Genomic DNA, 21,877 nt, shown 5'->3' on the forward strand with positions numbered 1-21,877 from the left:
CAGTGAGGTGGGGTGAGGGGTAAAGTGAAAAATAAACTAAAAGATCAAAAGGAGCGGGGGAGGGGGGTCACAAAGTTTCCAGTCTTTCTTTGGGGTGGGGGTTTAGTTGAGAAAAGACAGCTGCTATTGTTCTTAGGCAGACTAAGGGCTATGGGGGGTCAGAGGCCTTTTAAAAAAAACTATTATTTTATTAACAAAACTCTGAACACAGCTTCACCAAAAATAGCAGGTGTCTTAAAGGTTCAAATTTATTATACTTTGCCTTTAAAATTGTGTTAGGCATAAGGGACAACCAGAGAGAGTGACCCTTTAACTACAATGTGCTGACTACATTATTTCCAAACCGCTTAATTAGTAAAATATATGCGTTACAGACTGTATTGTGCTTCAGAGCTACAATCACAGTTCTGCAACCACCGGAGCTTACATCTCTCAGTACCGTCGCAATTATAAATAAAGTTGTTCCGTTTTGTTGTTGCGATGACTGACTGATCTTAATAGCAATAAGCAGAATTGTGATTCCAGCTCTGAAGTGGAAAAACAAGCTGTAAATCAGGATCATTACATAAGTAACGTATTGCAAAGTGACTCAACTTGATGCAGGGTAGATTTCTTTATGTAATCAGGCAAGCAGCCAGAAATACACTAACCTCAAATGCTGCCAGATCATCAAAATCCACAGAGCAGGCCGGCTCCTCCTCAGAGGGGTATCCCATGTCGTAAAGCTGCATGTCCAGATCTATGGGGCAAAACAGAGGTAGGATCAGGTAAGCCGATTGTGTTCATTAACAGGTTAATCAGATAATACCAGATGTAACCAGATACCGTTTTGGCAGCCCTGCCTATAGCAATAAATACGATATGTTCCGTAATTCTATAATCCTTCATTATGTTTACAGATCAGTCTGGAGGACTCAATATCAATATATTGTGTAATACCTTATTCCGCCTGCGGGGGTGCTGCAGGAAAACACAACACTTGATTTTTAGGTTCCTCTGCAATTAACAGAGATTTGCTGGAGGTAACTTCTACTTCCTATTCTGCTCAATCCACCTCAAGATTGCTCTGCATTACTAGATCTGTGCACTAACATGAAAAAGTTAACGGAATGTACTAAAATTTGGGATTTTTGTAAAGTTGAAGAATAGAACATTAAGATCTACCTAAATTTCCAAGTCGGGAGCCAGAAATAATATTTTATGATATACAGTCTCCAGACGTTCTTCAGACGCTGGCTGTAAGGAAACTTTAAGTCATAGGATGAGGTAAACTTTGCCAGGTCTGAGGTGGTTTTCTGTACGTTAGACGCCTTATAGAGAAGGAGTTTAGGCTTTCAGTGGTTTTTACGCACACCCACCCCAGTGGACACAGAGTACATTTTTTATGTTCTTATCTTCTTTTGGGTGCTGTTTATTATCAAGTAACCCTCAGGGCCTATGTCACAGATACCAAAACCCCATTTCGCTGCCATGTTTGTTTACAGAGGCAAGGAACCGACCCACCCAGGCCAAGAAGTTTACACCTTATTCAGGTTTCCTACAGACGTGGGAGTATCCCCTGACTAGCTGATCCTATCAGTCTTACAACAAACCAGCGGCTTCACTGTAGCTTTCCAAATGCAAATTTAGGCCTTTCATAGATTATGGGTCAACCTCATGTATTCAGAGAGACGGAGGATGAAGCTGGGAAAGGCAAATGAGTGCAATATGGAAATTGCTGCACCTGTCTTTATCCTACTCCTATTCTTCTGAAATTTTCTCGGATACAAGAAGGAGTAATACCCATTCGGCTCTATGTTAGAGAGCCAGGTACTGTCTGTACCAGTTGTACAGTTCTCTTTTCCAGCAGATCTTTCTGCCCCTCTCAGAGCGGTAAATCTCAGCATATGCAAAAGCAATAACAGCCAAATTGCATATACAATAGTATTGCGCCCCCCCCAATATTAAAAATCTACCATCAAAATCCATCATGGGCACGTATATATATTATTCTAATGCAGCAAAAGAAATTTCAGAATAAAGTATGGTGTGAGGAAGGGGGGGGGGGGGGGGGGGGAGACTGTTCCTGCACAGTGTAACGGCCTGTGAATCTGCAACACAGAGCGGCTCTTGTAACAACATCCAAAGCTCTTCTGGCTCATTAACACAATTTAAAAAGTTAAAAGATGGGAGGCCAGGGATAAAAAATAAAAAAAATCATCATGGTCACCATTTAAAAAACGTGGATGGTTCCATTCAATGCTGGCAATCTGAGATCTCGAAATTATCTGAGATCAATTGAAACTATATGTTGAAAATATCCAAAATTGATTAAACTTGTATCCCACAACCAAAGTAATATGCATTATGCAAATATAACAGCACTCACCTTCGTTCTGGATTTCAGAAATACCCCGATAGAAGTCACGGAAATTAATAACTCCCAGGCCAGCGGGATCCAGATAACCAGTCAGATATTTTACCTGATGGGCAAGTAAAAAATAAGATTTAATTAATTGCAGAAATTACAGAATCAGAAGTAACAAAATCTAAAAGGAGCCTAGAAATCGGATTGTAGAATTCTGCATATAAGCGGCTGCCAGATACTTTGTTGCTACTTATGTTCAGGTGAATTACAGTCAGATTTCGGTAACACTTTAGAATCAGAAAAGGCCCCATATACATCAGATTCCTAGAAGTAGTGTCAGGGGTCTGATCTCCAACTTTATCAAAATAACAGAGGTTCAGCCGAATTGATCTTAGGGAGACATTGGTCTGATATATAGCGCTTAGTATGGACACTATAACTACAATGACTTTCCATTAGCAATCTTCAGATGTAGCGGAGTAAGACGTACAGTGATTATGATGTCACTTCTAGCACCCTGCGCCCGGGCAGGCACCCTCCCACACACAGCTGGTGATCGCGTCTGCAGTGACGAGGCTCAGCCCAAACCAGGGTGGCAACGCAGCGTTATCTTTACAAGAGAATAACGGACCAAGGATTCCTTACATCTGGACACGTTGTGATCCATATATCTCACAGGCTGTGCCCGCTTTGTACGGTACTTTTTTGTGAGGGGGAAAACAAGCCATCTAGTTCCGCTACTCCTGTATACACAGACCTTCACAGGTTGAGTTTGCATCGCCTTAATAAACGCAGTGCGATCGAATGTGGGCCGGGCTCAGCCCATTTTTTGCGTTTCCGCTGAAACACGTGCCACCCATATACAGCACCAGCAGTTTTGTGTGTAAACTATACAAATTACCGATCGCACACGTTTCAATGGACATTTCCCCCATGTACATTTGCGTTGCGTTTCTAAATGCACAACGTATACACAGGATCCATATAACCAAGGCAAATCTGTCGTCTACCAGGGTTCATATCATCCCTTTCATCTATAAGGTGTGTTACTTTGATGACTGCGCTAAATACGTGGGAGTATCAGGTATGGGAATTTCCTTTAAACGAATTAGAAGAAAATTGACTGACTCGTAAGGTGTGTCGTATAATAGCGTAATATAACAGCGTAATATAATAGTGTAATATAGAGACCATTTTCGTATTGAACGTTTTTTTTTTAGAAGGAGAACTATGGGCCCATTCCATATTCTGTGCGGTCTATGAGGGGCCATTAGGTTCTCAAAGTGTTGTCCGGACAGGTCGTAGGGGTACTGTGACCCAGGCTTTGTGATCGACAGTTGTGGCACTGTCTGAACAGGCTTTGAAAAACCTGATGGCATAAGAAAAAAAAATAGACGCCTCGCTTCCAATAGCACCAAATGCATTTGCTGTGAGAAACATGCCACAAAATGGCCACTTCTATAAGGGTGATGTCACACATGGCGTTTTTAGGCCCTTTTTGGGCCGTTTTTAGTTAGTGCATTTTCAGTTTGTAAAAACGCATGCGTTTTTTTGAAAACACATGCATTTTTGGACGGTTTTCTGAATTTGCGCAATTAAAAACTGACAAAAGCGCATGCGTTTTTTTACGATCTGAAAATGCACTAACTAAAAAACAGCCCAAAAACACCATGTGTGACATCACCCTTAGGAGCAGGCCATTGTTATCCCCGACTGTATCATTTGGAAATATATTGGAGTACCGTATTTTTCGGACTGTAAGGGTGAAGACACACATGGCGTTTTTGGGCCGTTTTTACTTAGTGCGTTTTCAGATCGTTAAAAACGCATGCGTTAAAAAACGCATCCGTTTTTTAAAAAACGCATGCGTTTTTTGAAAACGCATGCGTTTTTGTCCGTTTTTCATTGCGCAATTTCGGAAAAACGGACAAAAACGCATGCGTTTTCAAAAAACGCATGCGTTTTTAAAAAACGGTTGCGTTTTTTAACGCATGCGTTTTTAACGATCTGAAAACGGCCCAAAAACGGCCCAAAAACGCCATGTGTGTCTTCACCCTAAGGCGCACAAAAAATCCTTTGATTTTCTCAGAAATCAAAGGTGCACCTTATAGTCCAGTGCGCCTTATATATGAACCCTACTTACAGACAAGAGCTGGCGTGAACTGTGCACAGGTCTGCCACCTGTCAATCATTTCTTCTTATAATCAGGTGCGCCTTATAATTCAAGGCGTCTTATATATGTACCTAGACGTTTTAGCAGGCATTTATTGATGGTGCGCCTTATAGTTTGAAAAATACGGTAATGGGAGTAGCAAGTTCTGTAAAAAAAAAAAAAAAAAAAAAGGCTGAATATGCTATGGGGAACAAGACTAATATGCGATAATGTGTAGGAGGCCAACAAGATGGCTGCCTCCCTTATAAGAGATTGTTGATGCCCCCCTGACAGGATACTAGTGTAATGGGAGTAGATAGTTCAGTAGTGAAGCCTGTCTGGTTGTCATGGGGTACAAGGCCAAAACGTGACACAGCATAGAAGCCCACAAAATGGCTGCCTCCCTTATAAGAGACCGTAGGCGTTCCTGACAGGATACCTATGCAAAATTTCAGGAGATTAAAACAAAACTATGAAAAGAAGAGAATTTGGTAATGAACTGATGAGTCAAGCGGTTTGTCATTGACCTAGTCCTGTCAGGGACACGTGCATTAAAAAAAAAAAAAAAAAAAGAAGAAAATCAGTGTCTTTATCCCACACAGCGCTGCAGCCTAGCAACACAGTCGGCAAGAGACATGGCTCTGGATAGCAGCGAGATGGTGAACACCTCCTGTGTGAGAGCAGCTCGTCTTCATCTCCTCAGAGCGTCGCCGCCTAGAACACAGAAGACGCTACACAAACATCTTGGTTCTTAACATAAAAACCACATTAAAAACACCACATGGAGCACAAACAACAACACCGAAACCATGTTTTAAGTAAAGGCCTATTTTCACTAAGGGTGATGCCACATGTGGCGTTTTGAACCTGTTTTTGGTCCGGTAAAAACCGCATGTGTTTTTGACAGGTTTTACCAATTATCTTAATTAAAACTGGTCAAAGACAGATGCGTTTTCAGAAAATGCATGCGTTTTTGGCCAGGCTTCTTAAAAACGGACCAAAAACAGGTTCAAAACGCCATGTGTGGTGACATTGTGACTCGCTAAGGCCGTGACCAAATTTTTCTTGTGATGTTTGATAGGTTTTCCTGAGCATCTCATCACATGACAGGATATTGGGAGTAGTAGTTTCAGTAGTAGACTAAATGGTTGGTATAGGGGAACAAGCCAATAAGTGCCACAAAATGGAAGCTTCCCTTGCGACAGACTACAGGTGCCCCCGACAGGATACCAACGTAACGGGAACAGAGTATTTTAGGTGCATCTTCCAATACAGCCCAGTAGATGATTTTCCATTCCTTTAAGCCGATGCCATATCTAGTCCCAACGCCACAATCACTCAGCGCAGATGTGTACGCAGCGTAACCCAGAACTGCTATTACCAGAGAATGAGGAAGGATAAATATAGCTCCTATCCAGCCCTCTATGTGCCACTCAGCCATGCATGAAAAAGACGGATTCATTGTTTTTTTTCCCTATACAGCCACACTGTATAGAGGGGTCATTGTCACAGGATTACCGTATGTGCTCATGCTAGGTGATACTATACCTCCTGAATACACTGGCCTCTTTCAGACGTCCCACGTACATGTTAACCCAATAGTAGCCCATACACCCCCCTATTACCACTCCTGACACTAGGGTCCTTACAACTGAGAAACAATAGCTATAGTGGAATATAGTCCACACATCTTTCCATAAATATTCACAAGATGGACTCATACCGCTGGTACAAGCTCAACAGTGTCTCCACCTATACAATCTGCTATTCGCATCTACAGGCCAACAATAGGGAATAAGTTATTACTGCAATGTTCCCGTTACACAAGATGTTCCTGTGATAACAATACAATAGGGGATTGCCAGTCAAGCGATTGCCCAATAGGTTCTATAAGAGAAAATTACACTACAGAAAAAAAAAGTGGCACCAAATTCAGGGCTATATGTCGGTATTTCAGCTCTAATAGTAATACCACTGATCCCACCGCCGCTTATGATCTTCGCATCCTCTCTGCCAGATTAAAATATCAGCGCTTACGTTTTTTTTTTTTTGAGTCATCATTTATATTGGCGCTATAATCCCAAACACTTGAACGTGCCGAAAATATTAATCTAATGTGTATTTCACAAGCACGTCTTTTGAGTGGATCTCAAGACCGGTCCGTTTTATGAAATAATTGAATTCTGAATGAAATTTCCAGAGCGTTTTACATCATGTTTTTCCTGTTGTTCCTCTAAGAAATGTATGATGATACCAGCTAAGGGTGCATGTACACGAATGTCCTTTTGGGAATTCAGATCTGAGGGTGTTGCAGTAATAATGGTGGGGAACCTGGTGGTGACCTACCTACACTTACCTACCTATCCCCCTCCCCCCGCTCCATAGCACAGCATTGCATGACACCAACGTGTGCGCGGTGACAATAGCGTGGAAATCAGATCCTCTCCCACTGGGTTCTCATTACCTCACACAATTCCTCTGGGTATTAGACATACAATACCGATACCCTGTGGAAAATGGTAAAGATTTAAGCAGAGCCCCATAGGAACCGGGCGCCAGCTGAGATGGAGATCTTTTCACGGCAATTCATGCAATGCTGCCCAGTCACTGCTCGACTCATTAGCGAATGCAAATGACATTTCTCCACGCAACACTAAGGAAAAAAGTCACGTTCCTCCCATTATGTATGAGTCTGGAAACACTGAATGGCTACCAATATGGCCGCCGCCGTATATAACTGACATAACGGCCTAGTCAGGCATCCTGCCTCCATATTACTCTACAACAAGATTTACATCTCTAATGTTGAGATGGTAACTATGCTCAGGGCCCGGCAAATGAGTAGAGAAATAAACGTGAGGTAATTTCCCGCCAAAATTTTTAACCCTGACAGGAAAATGGGCCTGGGCGAAGTAGATGCTCCAACAAAAGTGATTCAGTTTGTGACACATCCCTTATTGCCTCAAACAAGAAGAATAGAGTCACTTACACGCAATGACTGCGTCCTATACCATAGCGTCCCATTAGCAATTACCTTAATCGTCAGCAAAGGACACAATGATCCGCCACTTCTGATTACGGTTTCTACAAATAGCGCCGTGTTACGAAATTAATTCCAGTTTGTACTCGCAGAATATGTACCACAGAGATCAGCGATACCTGTGATTATAGGCCGTCACGCTGTTCACATTCAGACGAACCCTGCTGCAAATCGCTAGATAACGGACACGAAAAAAGCGTGTCAGTCCTTTACCTGCCACCATATATATTAGACAGGATCTAATGCACGTCGCCCGAAAATAACCTAACCCACAGACACGATGACCCTTGTAAACAAATATGGCCGTGTAGCAACACAATGGCGATGATGTCAGACTGGCAAAACACTATTTTGTGGAGTCATCTTACCCGAGAGCGCTCCGTTGCTACAACTTCAGCGTCTTCCAGCCCCCCCTTCCATCCTGCGCGTGATGCCAACTTTGCCTCATACTAAAAGCATTCATATGCCGAAATCCTTTGTGCTGCAGGGAGATCATGTTCATTTTATGAATAGTCCGAATTCCCCTCATCACATGCAGCCATTTTCTCAGGAGTCACAGGTGGAGATGTCTCCCACTACAGCGGCTATGCTGAAACAGCATGGTCTCTAGCAGCACAAAGTATTTCAGGAAAATAAAGAAAATCCACCACAGCAGCACAAAGTATTTATGTATTTAAGCATTATGTAGTCAGAATAGTACTAAAAGTCATAAAGACAACATCATAATATGGGAAGGACAAAAGGAGACCAGAAGGAGGCCGATTTTGGATTCCTTTTATCACATCACTAATTGGCTTTATGTCAGATGAGATCAAGGTTCTCCTGAAATACTCTGTGCTGCTGGAGAACCTTTAGTCTCCTCCGAATTGCATGTCATGTGGTAAAAACAGGAGATGAATGTAAACAAAAAAAACTGTCCTAAACCTTAATAAATGAGGTATAGAAGAGAACAAAAAAAATGTATATATATAAAATTTTCTTAACAATGGCACAAAACCACTGGCATTCTCTGAACTATAGGAGGCGATTGTCAGAAGTCACAAAGGGGACAGGAGGACAAAAAAAAAAAACTTATTGTTTGTGCGAATGTCAAAAAAAATAGTTTCAGTCTGTCAGGACAAAAAAGCCATTGTGTAGAGACAAAAGTCATCGACACAACAAGCCAAAGCGGCGCAACAAGAAGCCGTGACGTCGCTCATTACACGGCAAGAACAAATGTTTACTTTGGTATTCATTCACTGTTGTCTGACACATTGTGACGAAATTCACCTGTATAGACAAGATTGTGAGAACAACTTTTACAGGTGAGAGAAAAGTAACCTGTACATCTGATTGGGTCGAGACTGGGCACCGGATCCCTGTACTACTATACCCAAGATGTAGCCGGCAGGGCATGCTGGGATCTGCTGTCCGCCAGCTGCAGGAACTCACGCAGTTTGACTCCAGGAAATCCACCCTCTTCCCACTTGCAGAAATAACATGAGCTAAAATTAGATTTTCTTCACACACTTTATAGCCTGAAGACTAGAGGTTTTCTCGAAGATGTAAGCGTTGAGCCACCTCAGACATAATATATATATATTAACAACTCCAACATTTTCTGCACTCGGTGCCAAGCGGAGCTTAAGACCACGTTCACACTTTAGGTTTACATTGCATTGACATTACGCCAAAATATGCATTTGCGTAAACACTATGTGACGCAACAATAACGTCATGTAAATGCAACGTGTGAAACCAGCCTAAAGGGCGCCAAGACGTCATCCACAGGGCACCAATAGCAGTATATACAGGACACCAGTCTCTTGGTAAGAGTCCAGCTACAAGCGAGCCACATCCATAACACGTCTGATCCCCGATTCGCATCTGCCTAATCTTGGGGGAGGGGGGAGATGGAGCTTCACTGGCAGAACAGGTTCACAGCCCGATCTGCAGGTCTACATAGACTTAACTAGACCAGAGATGAAGTAGTTTAGTCCTCTGACCGATTTATGGCTCCTCAGCCATGCCACACCGCTAGGTAGATATTATGAATGACACCTCATATTTGCTTATGGATCTGTCAGCAATTTAAAGGATCAAAAAAAAAAAATAAAATTTTTTTTTTTTAATGGCTGCTTTTTAACATAAGACAGCGCCACACTTGTCTACAGGTTATATGCGGTAGTGCAGCTTAGCTCCATCACCAACTACAATCAAACTGAACTGCTATACCGCACACAACCCAACGACAGGTGGGGCACTGTTTACAAAACAAAGCGGCCATGGTTCTTTTTTATATAATCTGGTATAACCCCGTTAAGCAATTGCTTAAAATATCGGTGCAACTTGAAAGTGCACATTAAAATGTTCTCACCCCCAAGTAATTCTCATCAATTACCATAATTTACAAGATGCCCGAAAAAAAAAAAAAAAAATGACATGCGGTGTGACAGCTTTGCATAATGGGCAAAAGAAACAAACAAAAAAAAAACACAACGAAAGCCATTGAAAATAGAGCAAGTAAAATGTGGCCAATATATGCAAACAAGAGTAAGCAGAAGGTAAACATCGCGCAGCTCCTCGCCCCATTGTTCTTCTTGGTACAAGCTGATAAGACCAAACACACACAACGTTATAAACATAGAAGCCAAGCACAAAAAAAAAAAAAAAAAAAAAAAAAAATCACAAAAACAACCAACCAAAGTGACCGAGAGGAAGTGCTCCTGCTGGGAGAGAAATATAGTCCTCCGAATATTATTATGGAAGCTATACTTTGTTTTGTACAGATCCGGCCTAAAATCTAAAATTTTTCCAAGTATGATTAGTCTACAAAATTTGTGTCTAAATTTTTTCTTCTATTCAACAGGGGCAATCTATACAAACTCTACACTACAACCCCGAAAAGTTGCAAAATTTGTTAAAAAGTAAAAAGGTGAGCACTTCTATATAAACTTAGAGCAGATATCAAAAAATTACCTTGCACCCGGTTGTCACATTTTACCTTAACCTGGGTAAATTTTACTCTCCACCTCCAATCAAACGTTAGGACCATGTAAAAAGTTACAACACAACTGCTTACCTGCTCTGCCCCATACACTGTGGCAAATTGGACAAAGTCCTCCATCTTCACAAAGCCATCTTTATCTCTATCCAGGGCATCAAATACGGCTCGGAGACGGGCCAGCTCGTCCCCACCACAAGGAGAGTCATTGTCCAAAGAAAATGCCAAAAATGGATCACCTTCTCCAAATGGCAAAAGAGCAGAGGCAGAATCCTGGGAGTCTCGTGATCTCAACTTGATGCCTTCAAAGGGTAAACCCATGTGGGGTAAAGGCAGCTCTCCGGTGGACATAAACGAGGGCAAAGTAGCCTCAAGAATGGGGTCAGGCTGAAGTTGATGTGACGGATGAGAAGAGTTCAGACGATCCTCTGGTAGATGGTTAACGTCAGATGTGTCAGGTTTCAGCTCAGGTAGATCTTCCATCTCGCATGATGTCACCTCCACAACTTGAGCCGGAGCATCAGATTCAAGCTCTGCTGACATAGACCTGTCCAAGGGTAAAGCATTTGTATCCGGGGAATCATCTGTCGGGTCAACCAAGTCACTGTACTCCAAAGGATCTGTTACCACAATCACCGGCACCTGTGCACCTTCACTGAGTGACTCTAAACTTGAGGAATCCAGGTCAATAACCAGTTGTGGGCTGGACTGACCAAACTGGCTTGTGATAAGGGGAGAATCTGAATGGGACGACAAGGATTCGTCCGAATTGTTGCTAGCAACGTATGTTTCCACGGCAGGCAATCCATTCCCGCAAATTTGGGATTCGGAGAACAACCAAGAGAGATCTAGTAAAGCTTCAGTAGATATCAGGGGGAGCTTGGGTTGCAGAAGTGGCTCACTGGTCAAATACTCCATTTCCTGGTAAATCCTTGAGGGCTCAAACAATAAATCCAAACAATAAAAGTCTGACTGGTCATCAGAATCGAGGGGAGGGCTGGCATTATGAACGGTATTGGGGTTGGATGGAGATTTTGAGTCGAGGTCTTTTTCAAAAACAACATTGAGGAATTGGTTATCTTCACCATTACAGTCCGTCTGATCATTGTCTAACTCACTCGGTGAGTTTATGACATCATTAGCTTGTAAGTGTGAAAAAACATCACTAAGGGATAGTAAGTCATCTGATAGGGTTAGGTCAGCTTCAGGGGTCGCGTGGTTAGAGTCTGGTGGGGTGTCTAAACAAAATATTGAAAAACAGTCCTCGGATTTGTCTTGTTGCTTGGCAGAGTTTTGTGGAGGCTCCGTGCTAAGACTTGGGTGCAAATTTAATGTCCAGTCCCAAGGAAATTTGGAGTCCTCTGGAGTTGTATTTGTGTCAGATGGGGTGTCTGGTTTTATGGAGGACTCATCCAAGGGCACACAAATGTTGTGGGGTGTCTCAGGGGTTTCTTTTACAGAAAAGTGAAGTGTTGTGGGCGATAACTGGTGAAACAAGGGGTTAGGCATGGCACTATGGGTGGCAGAGAGGTCACTCGGTGGTAATTGGGTAGTAGTGGGTGGCACAGTGGATTCTAACAACTGAAAGTGATCGGTGCTGGGTGCTAACAAAGATTCAGTGAGAGGCGTTTCTTCAGTGTGGGAACATACAGTAGATTCCTCCAAGTGCAACATATCCAAATTTGTGGCCACAAGGGATTCAGATGTTAGAGAAGGTTCCAAAAACAGATATTCAATACTACACAAAGGATCAGCGTCACAGTCCAAGGGTGAGACATCACTGGTGGGGCATGAAAGGGCAACCTGGATCTGGTCAGGGACACCACTTGATTCAAAAACATTTGGTTGAGTTGTGTCTGGGGTTTCAGAGAGAGGACAATGGTGGACAGAAGCCTCCGAGGAAGTTATCAGGTCAGAATGGGGAACTAAAAGTGGGTTCTCAGAGTCCGATTCAGACTGGGACACTTCTTCAGTCTTGAGGCCTAGATGGGTTTCAAACTTAGGCAACATATCTCCATTGGGTACCAAGTCACATTCAGTCTGGGCCACCAGATCGCTAATGGGATACAATGGGGCATCAAACTGGGACAACTCATCATTATCAGAGCCCACGCCCTCATCAGAGAAGGACACACTATGGTCAGCTAGACTTGGCTTTGTGTCAAATTGTGGCAAAAGTTCATCTGCTTGGCACAAAGAAGACTCCAAATGGGACAACTGGTCACTATCAGGGCTTAAAGGGAATTCACACTGGGGAAATTTATTTTCAGGGTCTTCAGAATCAGAAAAGGATGGAGACTGGGGTAACTGGTCTTTATGACTCAAGGGGCATTCAGGGTTGGACAACTGGTTGGTTTGTGGGCTTTGACTGCTTTCAGGATGGGACAATCGGTCATCATTGAGTGGCTTACAAGTCTGGTCACCATCAGGCTTTAAACATGGTTCAGATGAAGGTAACGGGTCACTTTCTGGAGTAACTAAGTTGTCAACCGAAGTAACCTGATCCAAGTCATGAGTCAAAAAAGTTTCGGAGAGAAGGAACAAGTCATCATCTGTCAAGCAAGACTGGGGTCCATCATTCAATTCCATACAGTCATTGGTAAAATTGGATTGGATCAGTGTCAATGGTTCAGTGTCAAGAGGCCCAGAGGGTTCAGGTTTTGGTTCAATGTCAGGGTCCATAATTTTTTCACTAATCAGTTCAGTTTCCTGATCCAACAGAGAATTGGACTGGAGTAAACGTTTAGAGACAGCTTCTGATTGCTGTAAACCTTCTAAATTTAGGGCCATGAGAGAACCAGTTAGAGCTTTATGCCCCATGTCTGTAGACTCACTTGTAGGTGTCTGTCGATCATCAGGCTCTAAATATTTATCACCAGAAGTCAAATGGTCATTGCAGGTAGAGGATATAGATAAAGTCATCTCATAATGGTCTGGGGACAGAAATGGGTCACAAAGGGACAATTCATCGGCCAGTGATGACTCTCCCTCATGGAGCATAGGGAAGGGCAAATGACTAGTAGAGGAGCACATAGAGAGTTCAAACCAAGGCAACTGGTCCGGATCAGGATCCAGAACAGAGCCACAATTAGAATTCTGGTCAACATCCAGGGATAATTCACAGTGGGCCAACAGAACTGTATTAGAACTAGCATAAGGTAACTCTTCTTGAAGAAGGTCCTGGCCAGGGTTTGGGTCAGGTAGATTAGAATCTAATACGGTCTGGGTATGAGGGTCAATAGTGGGGGCCAATAAGGACAAGGACTGCTCTGTGTCATGGGCCATGAAGGATTCAGATAGATTGTAAGTGTAAATATCCAAGTCTATACAGTGATGTAAGTGGGAAGGGGTGGAAGAGTCAAAAAGTTCATTGGTATCCAAATGAGTTTCAGACCGAATTTTCTCTGGGCAAAAATATTCTAATGGGTCAAGAACATGTTCTCCTGAAGATTGGGATTGCTGCAAGCTCTCCTGATTACAAAGTTGGTCATTAATAGGGAATGGGTCATTGTTAGTTTCCAAAAAGGTCCTAGTATGGGTAATTAGTTCAGTGGTCACAGAAATGTCTGGTGAAGGCGACAATTCTGATGCTGCTGTGTCTACAAGGGAGGTCTCAGGAGGACAAGGGGTCAAGCAAGAATCAATTTCAGACCCTGGTATATGTTCAGTCACAGGATCAAAATAGGGTTCACATTGTGCCACCTCCTCAACGTCAGGGTCTAAGTTGGATATGGATTGGGACAACACTTTAGTGGCATCAAATGACTCAGACAGTGGGATTAGTTTAGAGTCAAGGCCAACCTGGGTCAATTCAGCAGGGTCAGGTTCCAAATAGGGATATGACAGACTTTGATGGTCAATAATAGGATTAGCTGTAGACAACTGATCAATGGTATGATGTAAAGTTGCTTCAGTCTGGGGCAATTGATCGAGGTCAAGGTCCAAATCCGACTCAGGTTGGGAAATTGTATCAAGGTCCAAATTGAATACACCCTCGGGCAATTGATCAAGGCCGGGAACCACACAGGAGTAAAGGGATGCGTCTACAAAAGATTTAGAGGGGGTCAACAGTTTAGGGCCAGATTCAGTCTGGGATACCTGGATAGGGTCAGAAACCAAACAGGGGACAAAATTAGTATCAGGCAATTGTACAAGGTCAGGCCGGGGCAGTTCTTGAATCATGTCCACCATGTAACTGGGCTGTAACTGGGGTAACGCTTCTACATTAGGGTCCAACAAAGGTCCATCAGAACAGGGCAGGTCAGTTTTAAGAGGTAGAAAAGACTCCAGGGGGGTTATTTGGTCATTTTGGAGCAGCAGCCCGCTACCTTGGTGCAGGTCGCTTGTAACGGATGATAAACTATTCATGGGCTCAGAAACCTGATGAGAATCTAAGGCAGATCCCAGATCTTCTTGGTCAGATGTGTGGTCAGGAATGAGCAAGGAGTGGACATCACTTTGGGGGACGTCTACTTCAAGATTCTGCTCTGATTCTTGGCTGAACGGAGCCGGGCACAGGGGCAGGTGGGCATCGTCAGAAGGTGCAATGATAAGCGGGGGCATCTGATCGTCTGTAGAGGGTTTATAAATAGGGGGGATCTGTGCAGAGTCTGGGGGTGATAAATTTAAAGTGCAAAGAGTCAGCCTGCCGCCCCCCTGCCCCGTCCAGGGCTCTGCCCCCGGCTGCTGCCCCTCTCCTGCCCCCAGTAAGGGCTCATCATGCTGGGACAGGAGAGGGTGGGGAGCAGACATGAGCTCACCCTGCTCTTCCAGTATTTCTAGCCTGGGCTGCAGTGTAACACAAGGCTTCTCCTCCGCATTCATCAGAAACAAGCCCCCCACTACCTGCTGGGGGGTGATCATGTCCCTCATGACACCCCAGGCAGTCACATGAGGGTCCCCCTCCATCTTCATCAGTATCTGGAGAAGCTGTGTGGGGCTCAGCACATCATGTCCTCAACCAGTGCTCTCCATCACCCTCCATGCCTGGTAACACAGATCCCCGGGCTCCGGGTGCGCACAGCGGGTCAGTGGCCCTCACCTGTCCCGGGGCCCATCGTGTTTGCAGCAGAGCAGTAATCCGGTCTAGTGTCCAGCGCAAGGTGCAGCAAAGCCGATCGCCTCGGGCGACAGATCGGACGATGAGGAGGCCCCTCCGCCGGCAGGGGATCGGGTCACAGCGATGGAGAAAGGGGCCTGGCGGAGGATTAATGGGCGTCCAGCGGGTGTAAATGGGAAACCAGCGGCACCTCCATCCGACAGACTGCAGGATACTGAGATGGGGAGGCTGGGAGAAAAAGGAGGAGCCAGAGGAGGGAGGAGGGCATGGCTGCTGCCTGCCTGCCGGTGTACAGCACCGAGAACATGGGCTGCTGCCTGCCTGCCGGGGACATGGGTGCACATCACTGAGAACATGGGGTGCTGCCTGCCTGCCGGGGACATGGGTGCACAGCACCGAGAACATGGGGTGCTGCCTGCCTGCCGGGGACATGCTGTACAGCACCGAGAACATGGGTGTACAGGAGAGGAGATGGGGTGCGGGACTGAGGAGATGGGTGTACAGCACCGAGGAGATGGGGTGCGGGACTGAGGAGATGGGTGTACAGCACCGAGGAGATGGGGTGCGGGACTGAGGAGATGGGTGTACAGCACCGAGGAGATGGGGTGCGGGACTGAGAAAAAGGGGTGTGAGGTTGTATGGCTGAGTTCAGGGTGCACAACGAAGTGAATGTAGGGGTGCATGACTGGGGACATGGGGTGTAGGGTTGCAGGACTGGGGACATGGGGTGTAGGGGTGCAGGACTGGGGACATGAGGTGTAGGGGTGCAGGACTGGGGACATGGGGTGTAGGGGTGCAGGACTGGGGACATGGGGTGTAGGGGTGCAGGACTGGGGACATGGGGTGTAGGGGTGCAGGACTGAGGGAATGGGGCGGAAGGGTGCAGGACTGGGGACATGGGGTGGAGGGGTGCAGGACTGGGGATATGGGGTGTAGGGGTGCAGGACTGGGGACATGGGGTGTAGGGGTGCAGGACTGGGGACATGGGGTGTAGGGGGGCAGGACTGGGGTGTAGGGGGGCAGGAAAGGGGACATGGGGTGTAGGGGTGCAGGACTGAGGGAATGGGGCGGAGGGGTGCAGGACTGGGGACATGGGGCGTAGGGGTGCATGACTGGGGACATGGGGCGTAGGGGTGCATGACTGGGGACATGGGGCGTAGGGGTGCATGACTGGGGACATGGGGCGTAGGGGTGCAGGACTGGGGATATGGGGTGTAGGGGTGCAGGACTGGGGACATGGGGTGTAGGGGTGCAGGACTGGGGACATGGGGTGTAGGGGGGCAGGACTGGGGACATGGGGTGTAGGGGGGCAGGAAAGGGGACATGGGGTGCAGGACTGAGGGAATGGGGCGGAGGGGTGCAGGACTGGGGACATGGGGCGTAGGGGTGCAGGACTGGGGACATGGGGCGTAGGGGTGCAGGACTGGGGACATGGGGCGTAGGGGTGCATGACTGGGGACATGGGGTGTGGGGATCCAGGGCTGAGGTGATAGGGTGTAGGACATCAGAGATGAGGTGTGAGGATCCAGGACTGAGGGTATAGGCTGTGAGGGAGCATAGATGGGTAGCAGGGGGGGGGGCTGTTTTGGGTGTAGATTCCACCTTTGCAACTTAAAAAATACCAGCCACAGGGGGGCACAAGAAAGGGGGGCTTAAATCCACAGGAACCTAAGAGGGAACCTGGACATGGTGGTAGATTTCATGGCAGGAGCGGTGGGACTGGGCTGGAGGATTAAGGATAGTATTGAGGTCCTGTACACAGTACCAGCATCTCCAGCGGGACCAATAGATGTAACCAGTGATCAGAACGACCATGATGTCCCCACACTGTGATACCACATGGAACCTATTTTTCTGGGATGTCATGTACAATATCTGTGTGATATCACTACTAGATCCCTGGCACAAGCCCTTCTTCTTCTTCCTCTACTTATTACCATATAGCTGTGATGTTTGCTCTGTGACATTTTTGGGAAGTCCCATCACGTCACCAGATATGTGGTGCCTCAGGCTGGGGATTCACATATGTCCACAAGAATTTCCACATCACATCTGAAGTTCTTCATAGTGGCTCGTGACTACCATCACTAGGTGTTTGGCCTCACACAACTATGAAACCTGACCGCGTCTCATGGTAGCCTCAGGTCAGATAGAGCAGGGGTAGCGAACCTGATGTGGCTCTTTTCATGGCTGCCATTGGCTCACAGACAAATCTTCAATAAATAGTGATCAGTGCTGTGTCTGTCTAAGATATACATAGCGCTGATCACTTAGTGTGACACAGAGGGGAATGTGCTGTGGCTACCTATCTACTGGGGGCATGTGCTGTGGCTACCTATCTCTTGAGGGTCATATGCTAACACTACCTATCTCTTGGGGGTCCTGTGCTGTGGCTACCTATCTCTTGGGGGTCTGGTGCTGTGGCTACCTATCTACTCAGGGGCATGTGCTGTGGCTACCTATCTCTTGGAGGTCATGTGCAGGGGCTACCTATCTACTGGGGGTATGTGCATATTGCACGGCTCACAAGGAATTACATTTTAAAAAGGTTCCTGACCCCTGAGATAGAGGAACCTGAACGACCTGCAGATGGGTACAGAACAGTGTGGACTTAGTAGGCAGCAGACACTTATTAGATAGGAGATCATTGGGGTACACTCAGGCAGTCTACCGGATCAGTCCTGAACAAGGTGTAACCAGGCCCGAGGCCTGTTCCCCGCCGCCCTCTGTATCCTGGGTACACTGTGTGTTTGGGAAATAACACCTGGGAGTGGAGCAGCTGGATGCTCAGTGTGAAATTCCATGACATCATTCCCCGGGAGAATCCTGTGTATCTCAGTACCTGCGCTGTTATATAACCCCGCTCTTCTGTGTTATTATGTGACCCTACAGCGCCACGCGTTCTGCCCTCAGGTACATCTAGTCCACCTCTGTCCTTAAATTTCTAAGCCATGCGCTTAATTGTTTGTTCCTGTCTGAGCCAGACCTATAGGAAGGTTCATCTTGCTTCTAGAATAGAATACCAGAAGTGCAGTGAAGACTGACACAAGAACTCTTGTAGCTTAATCCTGTGCCAGTGTCTATGTCATTCAGGATCCGTGGATAGGTGGGTGGTAGGATTGTAACTGGCACTCATAGATTGTCTTCATAAGCTATCATGGGGGGGATACCCGACTATCTTTAGGGCTTATTCACATGGCCGTCTGCGGGGACGTACATGCGGCCGCAAATTTGCGTCCCCATAGACGTCAATAGCGGGGCAGATACGGTGCCATACGTGTGGCACCGATCCGGCCCGCACACCGCAAAAAGATAGAGCATGCTCTATCTTTTGGCGTGTGTGCGGCCGTGCGCCGCTATTCTCTATGGAGGGAGGAGGGGTCACCAAATTTGTGTTACATATATGAATTTAGTAGCCCCCCAGCCCCTATATCGCATAGGTAGGAGACCGCTTAGGGTCATGGCACACGAGGCGTTTTTAATGGGTTTTTGACCCCTTTTTAAGCAGTTTGTCAAAAAACGCATCAGTTTTTGACAGATTTGACCAATTATCTTAATTCAAACTGGTCAAAAACGCATGCGTTTTTTGACAGATTGCTAAGGGTGATGGCAGACGTGGACAACGTGGACAAAGCCGCACCCACGGGGCGGCCAAATCGTATTGGCATTTCTATGGAAACGGCTGCGATCGGGAACGAGCTGCCGGTGTTTTACGTTAATTTAATGCAAAACACCGGTGGCTCGTTCCTGATCGCAGGCGTTTCCATAGAAACGCCGATGCAATCGGGCCCCAGACCGCCACGGTGGGTGCGGCTTTGTCTGCGTTTGCAAGTGCAGACAAAACGCCACGTCTGCCATCACCCTTAAAAACGGGCCAAAAACACATTCAAAACGCTACGTGTGCCATCACCCTTATATGATGTCTGTAGGGCATATAAACAGGTATGAAGAAGACAGCAGGGGGTAACCTATATAATCTTATTAACCAAATATAATAGATCTAGTAACACAAACAGCCGATATGAATGCAAATCCTGCTGAGAAGCGGTGTTAATGGGTGTAATAAAAAAAGTCCTTGCCCTGGGCCCAGAAACTCCCAGCCCCTGTTCACCTCTCCTGCTGAGTCTTCATCATGTGTAAATATGGGGCCAGGATGCCTTGGCAGGGCCTTTGATTCTCCTTGAGGCTAGAGGAGTGGCCATTTTGGGGTATATTTATAAAAGTGTACACATTAAGGTTTTTGAAACCAAAATCTTTGTCATGTTTACATATGGTAAAATAATGGTTCTTCAACCAATCACAGAGCAGCTTTCATTTTTCAATCGCACCATAAGAGATGTTAGCTGTGTAACAATTGGTTGCTACAGGTAACAAAGGCAGTTTTGAGGCCTAGCATTGCCCACCAGTGGTCGCTGTAATGTGGGAGCCGTCATTTTCACACATTAGGACATACATGGCCCATTTCACCCACCAACAAAATGTCTACACTTGTTTTTTCCCACATTATACTTTTCCGCCAACCCAAGCTGAATTAATTGGTTCCAACGTGTCACATCAATTATTCAGGCCATTCCTGGTTTCAGCATCGGGAAGCAGAGAGCTGGTGTATATCAGGCCTCTCCTGTAAAGTATGATTTTACTGCCAGCTGCAATCACATTACAATGTGTAACCATGGCCCTGTGAAATGCGGAGGTCGTGTGGCCTATGTGAGGCGGCCATTTTACTTATGCTGCTTTACACAGCGGGAATACATGTCAGGACAAATCCAGTGAAAAGGGTGTCAATTTGAACAATTTTTGGTTGCCCACGCCAGCCATTCATAGCTCAGCTGTCATTTCTTTATTGCACCATTTCAAAATGAAAGCTGCGTCATAATTGGTTGGACCTATACAATAGAACAGTGCTGTTTATTACTTATTTCCTCAGGCTGCGTTCACACCTTTGTTTGTTTTGTGTTTTAAATCCAACCATGATCACATGTTGAGGTAACATTGCGTTTGTATCGCGTTTAGCAAACGCGTCCACAAAAAAGCAATATGTCAACGCGGCCGAATTAGAACAGATACAATTGCGGCATTGTGAAGGTGCAGGGTATGTGAACTACACGTCTATCGTATAGTTCATTTAGTTTTTAAAATTTACACACTTTTATAACCATAAAAGTCAGAGTTTTGATCACAAGATGCTTTGAGGAAGAATACTACCTAATCTGGATTTTGCTTTAAGAAACCAGGGTAGCACAGATATAAAAGTACCTGATGATCGTGATTATCGGACACAGATAACACTTATTATGGGAATAACATGTGCAGTTCTTCCTTTGGCACATACTGTTACTGACAGGTAAGAAAGCCATCACTCCCAGATGTGTCTTCTCCACATAATGTCATCTCTTCTCCACGTCATAGGAGCCGCAACGCACGGCCATTGTTCCACGCTCAGCAGCAGTGAATAGAACTCAGGTGCGGCTGACATGTACAGAAAGTAGAGGATGGCGTATAATTAGATCTGGACACAATGCAGGGAGCGTTCGGGTCAGCACTGTCTGCTTCACACCCTCAGCAGATCTTATGTAGGGAGGAAGCAAAGATTTAAAGAGACCCTATCCCTTAATGGTGTACAAATATTGTCTTTAAAGGAAACTGTCAGCAGAAACTGTTTTCAAGCAGCTTAATGCATTTCAGATCATATTTCTTTCATGGCCCAGTGTGGTGGCATTGTCCAGAAAATCTAGTCTGAAGTGAGATGTAAATTGGTTGTATAAAGTCTTGGCGGCGGAGGTTTTAGCACTTAAGTCCAGCTCTCCCCACATTAGAATCTCCCCTTTATGTGATTGAGGTTGTGTGTCGTGGGACATCATCACCAGCCTGCTGAATTATGTCAATCACAGCAGGGCTGGGATCTGAGGATGAGAGAGCGCGACTTCAATGCTGACCTCTCCGGCTCTGTGACTTTATACAACCAATTTACATCTAATTTCAAAGTCACAATGTTGGAGAGCTCAGCACTGAAGTCCAGTTCACTCCCCTGTTATTAACATCACTCGCCAGACTTCTGTATGTCTTCTGTATGTACGATGTCCCTGGACATGGGGCTGTCAATCGCAGTAAAGGGGACGTTATAAAAGAGGGGAGAGCTTCACTTCAGTGCTTAACTCTCTACGCCATAACTTTATACAACCAATTTACATCTCACTTGAAAGATTTTCTGGATGATGCCACCACACTGGACCTTGACAGAAACATGGAAGGTGTAAATCTACCCCATACACTGCAGTTTTGGAAAGCTGATGTAG

General features: G+C 45.5%; 1 protein-coding gene and 1 long non-coding RNA gene across 3 annotated transcripts in view; one reads left to right on the forward strand and one right to left on the reverse strand.

Annotated features, from left to right (window-relative positions):
* The window catches only part of RAB11FIP3 (RAB11 family interacting protein 3), a 46,823-nt gene extending 30,999 nt beyond the window's left edge, over positions 1 to 15,824 (reverse strand). For both annotated transcript variants that reach the window (XM_072120115.1, XM_072120114.1), the window contains exons 1-3: positions 10,601 to 15,824; positions 2,369 to 2,462; positions 651 to 739 (exon numbers count right to left, since the gene is read on the reverse strand). In XM_072120115.1, coding sequence (XP_071976216.1) covers positions 651 to 739; positions 2,369 to 2,462; positions 10,601 to 15,436 — 5,019 coding nt within the window. In that variant the 5' untranslated portion in view covers positions 15,437 to 15,824. The remainder of the gene's footprint in view (positions 1 to 650; positions 740 to 2,368; positions 2,463 to 10,600) is intronic.
* LOC140074864 (uncharacterized) lies at positions 2,973 to 5,298 on the forward strand. Its single transcript, XR_011849300.1, has 2 exons — positions 2,973 to 3,039; positions 5,102 to 5,298. It is a non-coding gene; the product is annotated as an uncharacterized lncRNA (long non-coding RNA).
* Positions 15,825 to 21,877: the final 6,053 nt, after the last annotated feature.

The sequence above is a fragment of the Engystomops pustulosus genome, chromosome 8, assembly GCF_040894005.1.
Source record: "Engystomops pustulosus chromosome 8, aEngPut4.maternal, whole genome shotgun sequence".
Taxonomy (NCBI): Eukaryota; Metazoa; Chordata; class Amphibia; order Anura; family Leptodactylidae; genus Engystomops; species Engystomops pustulosus.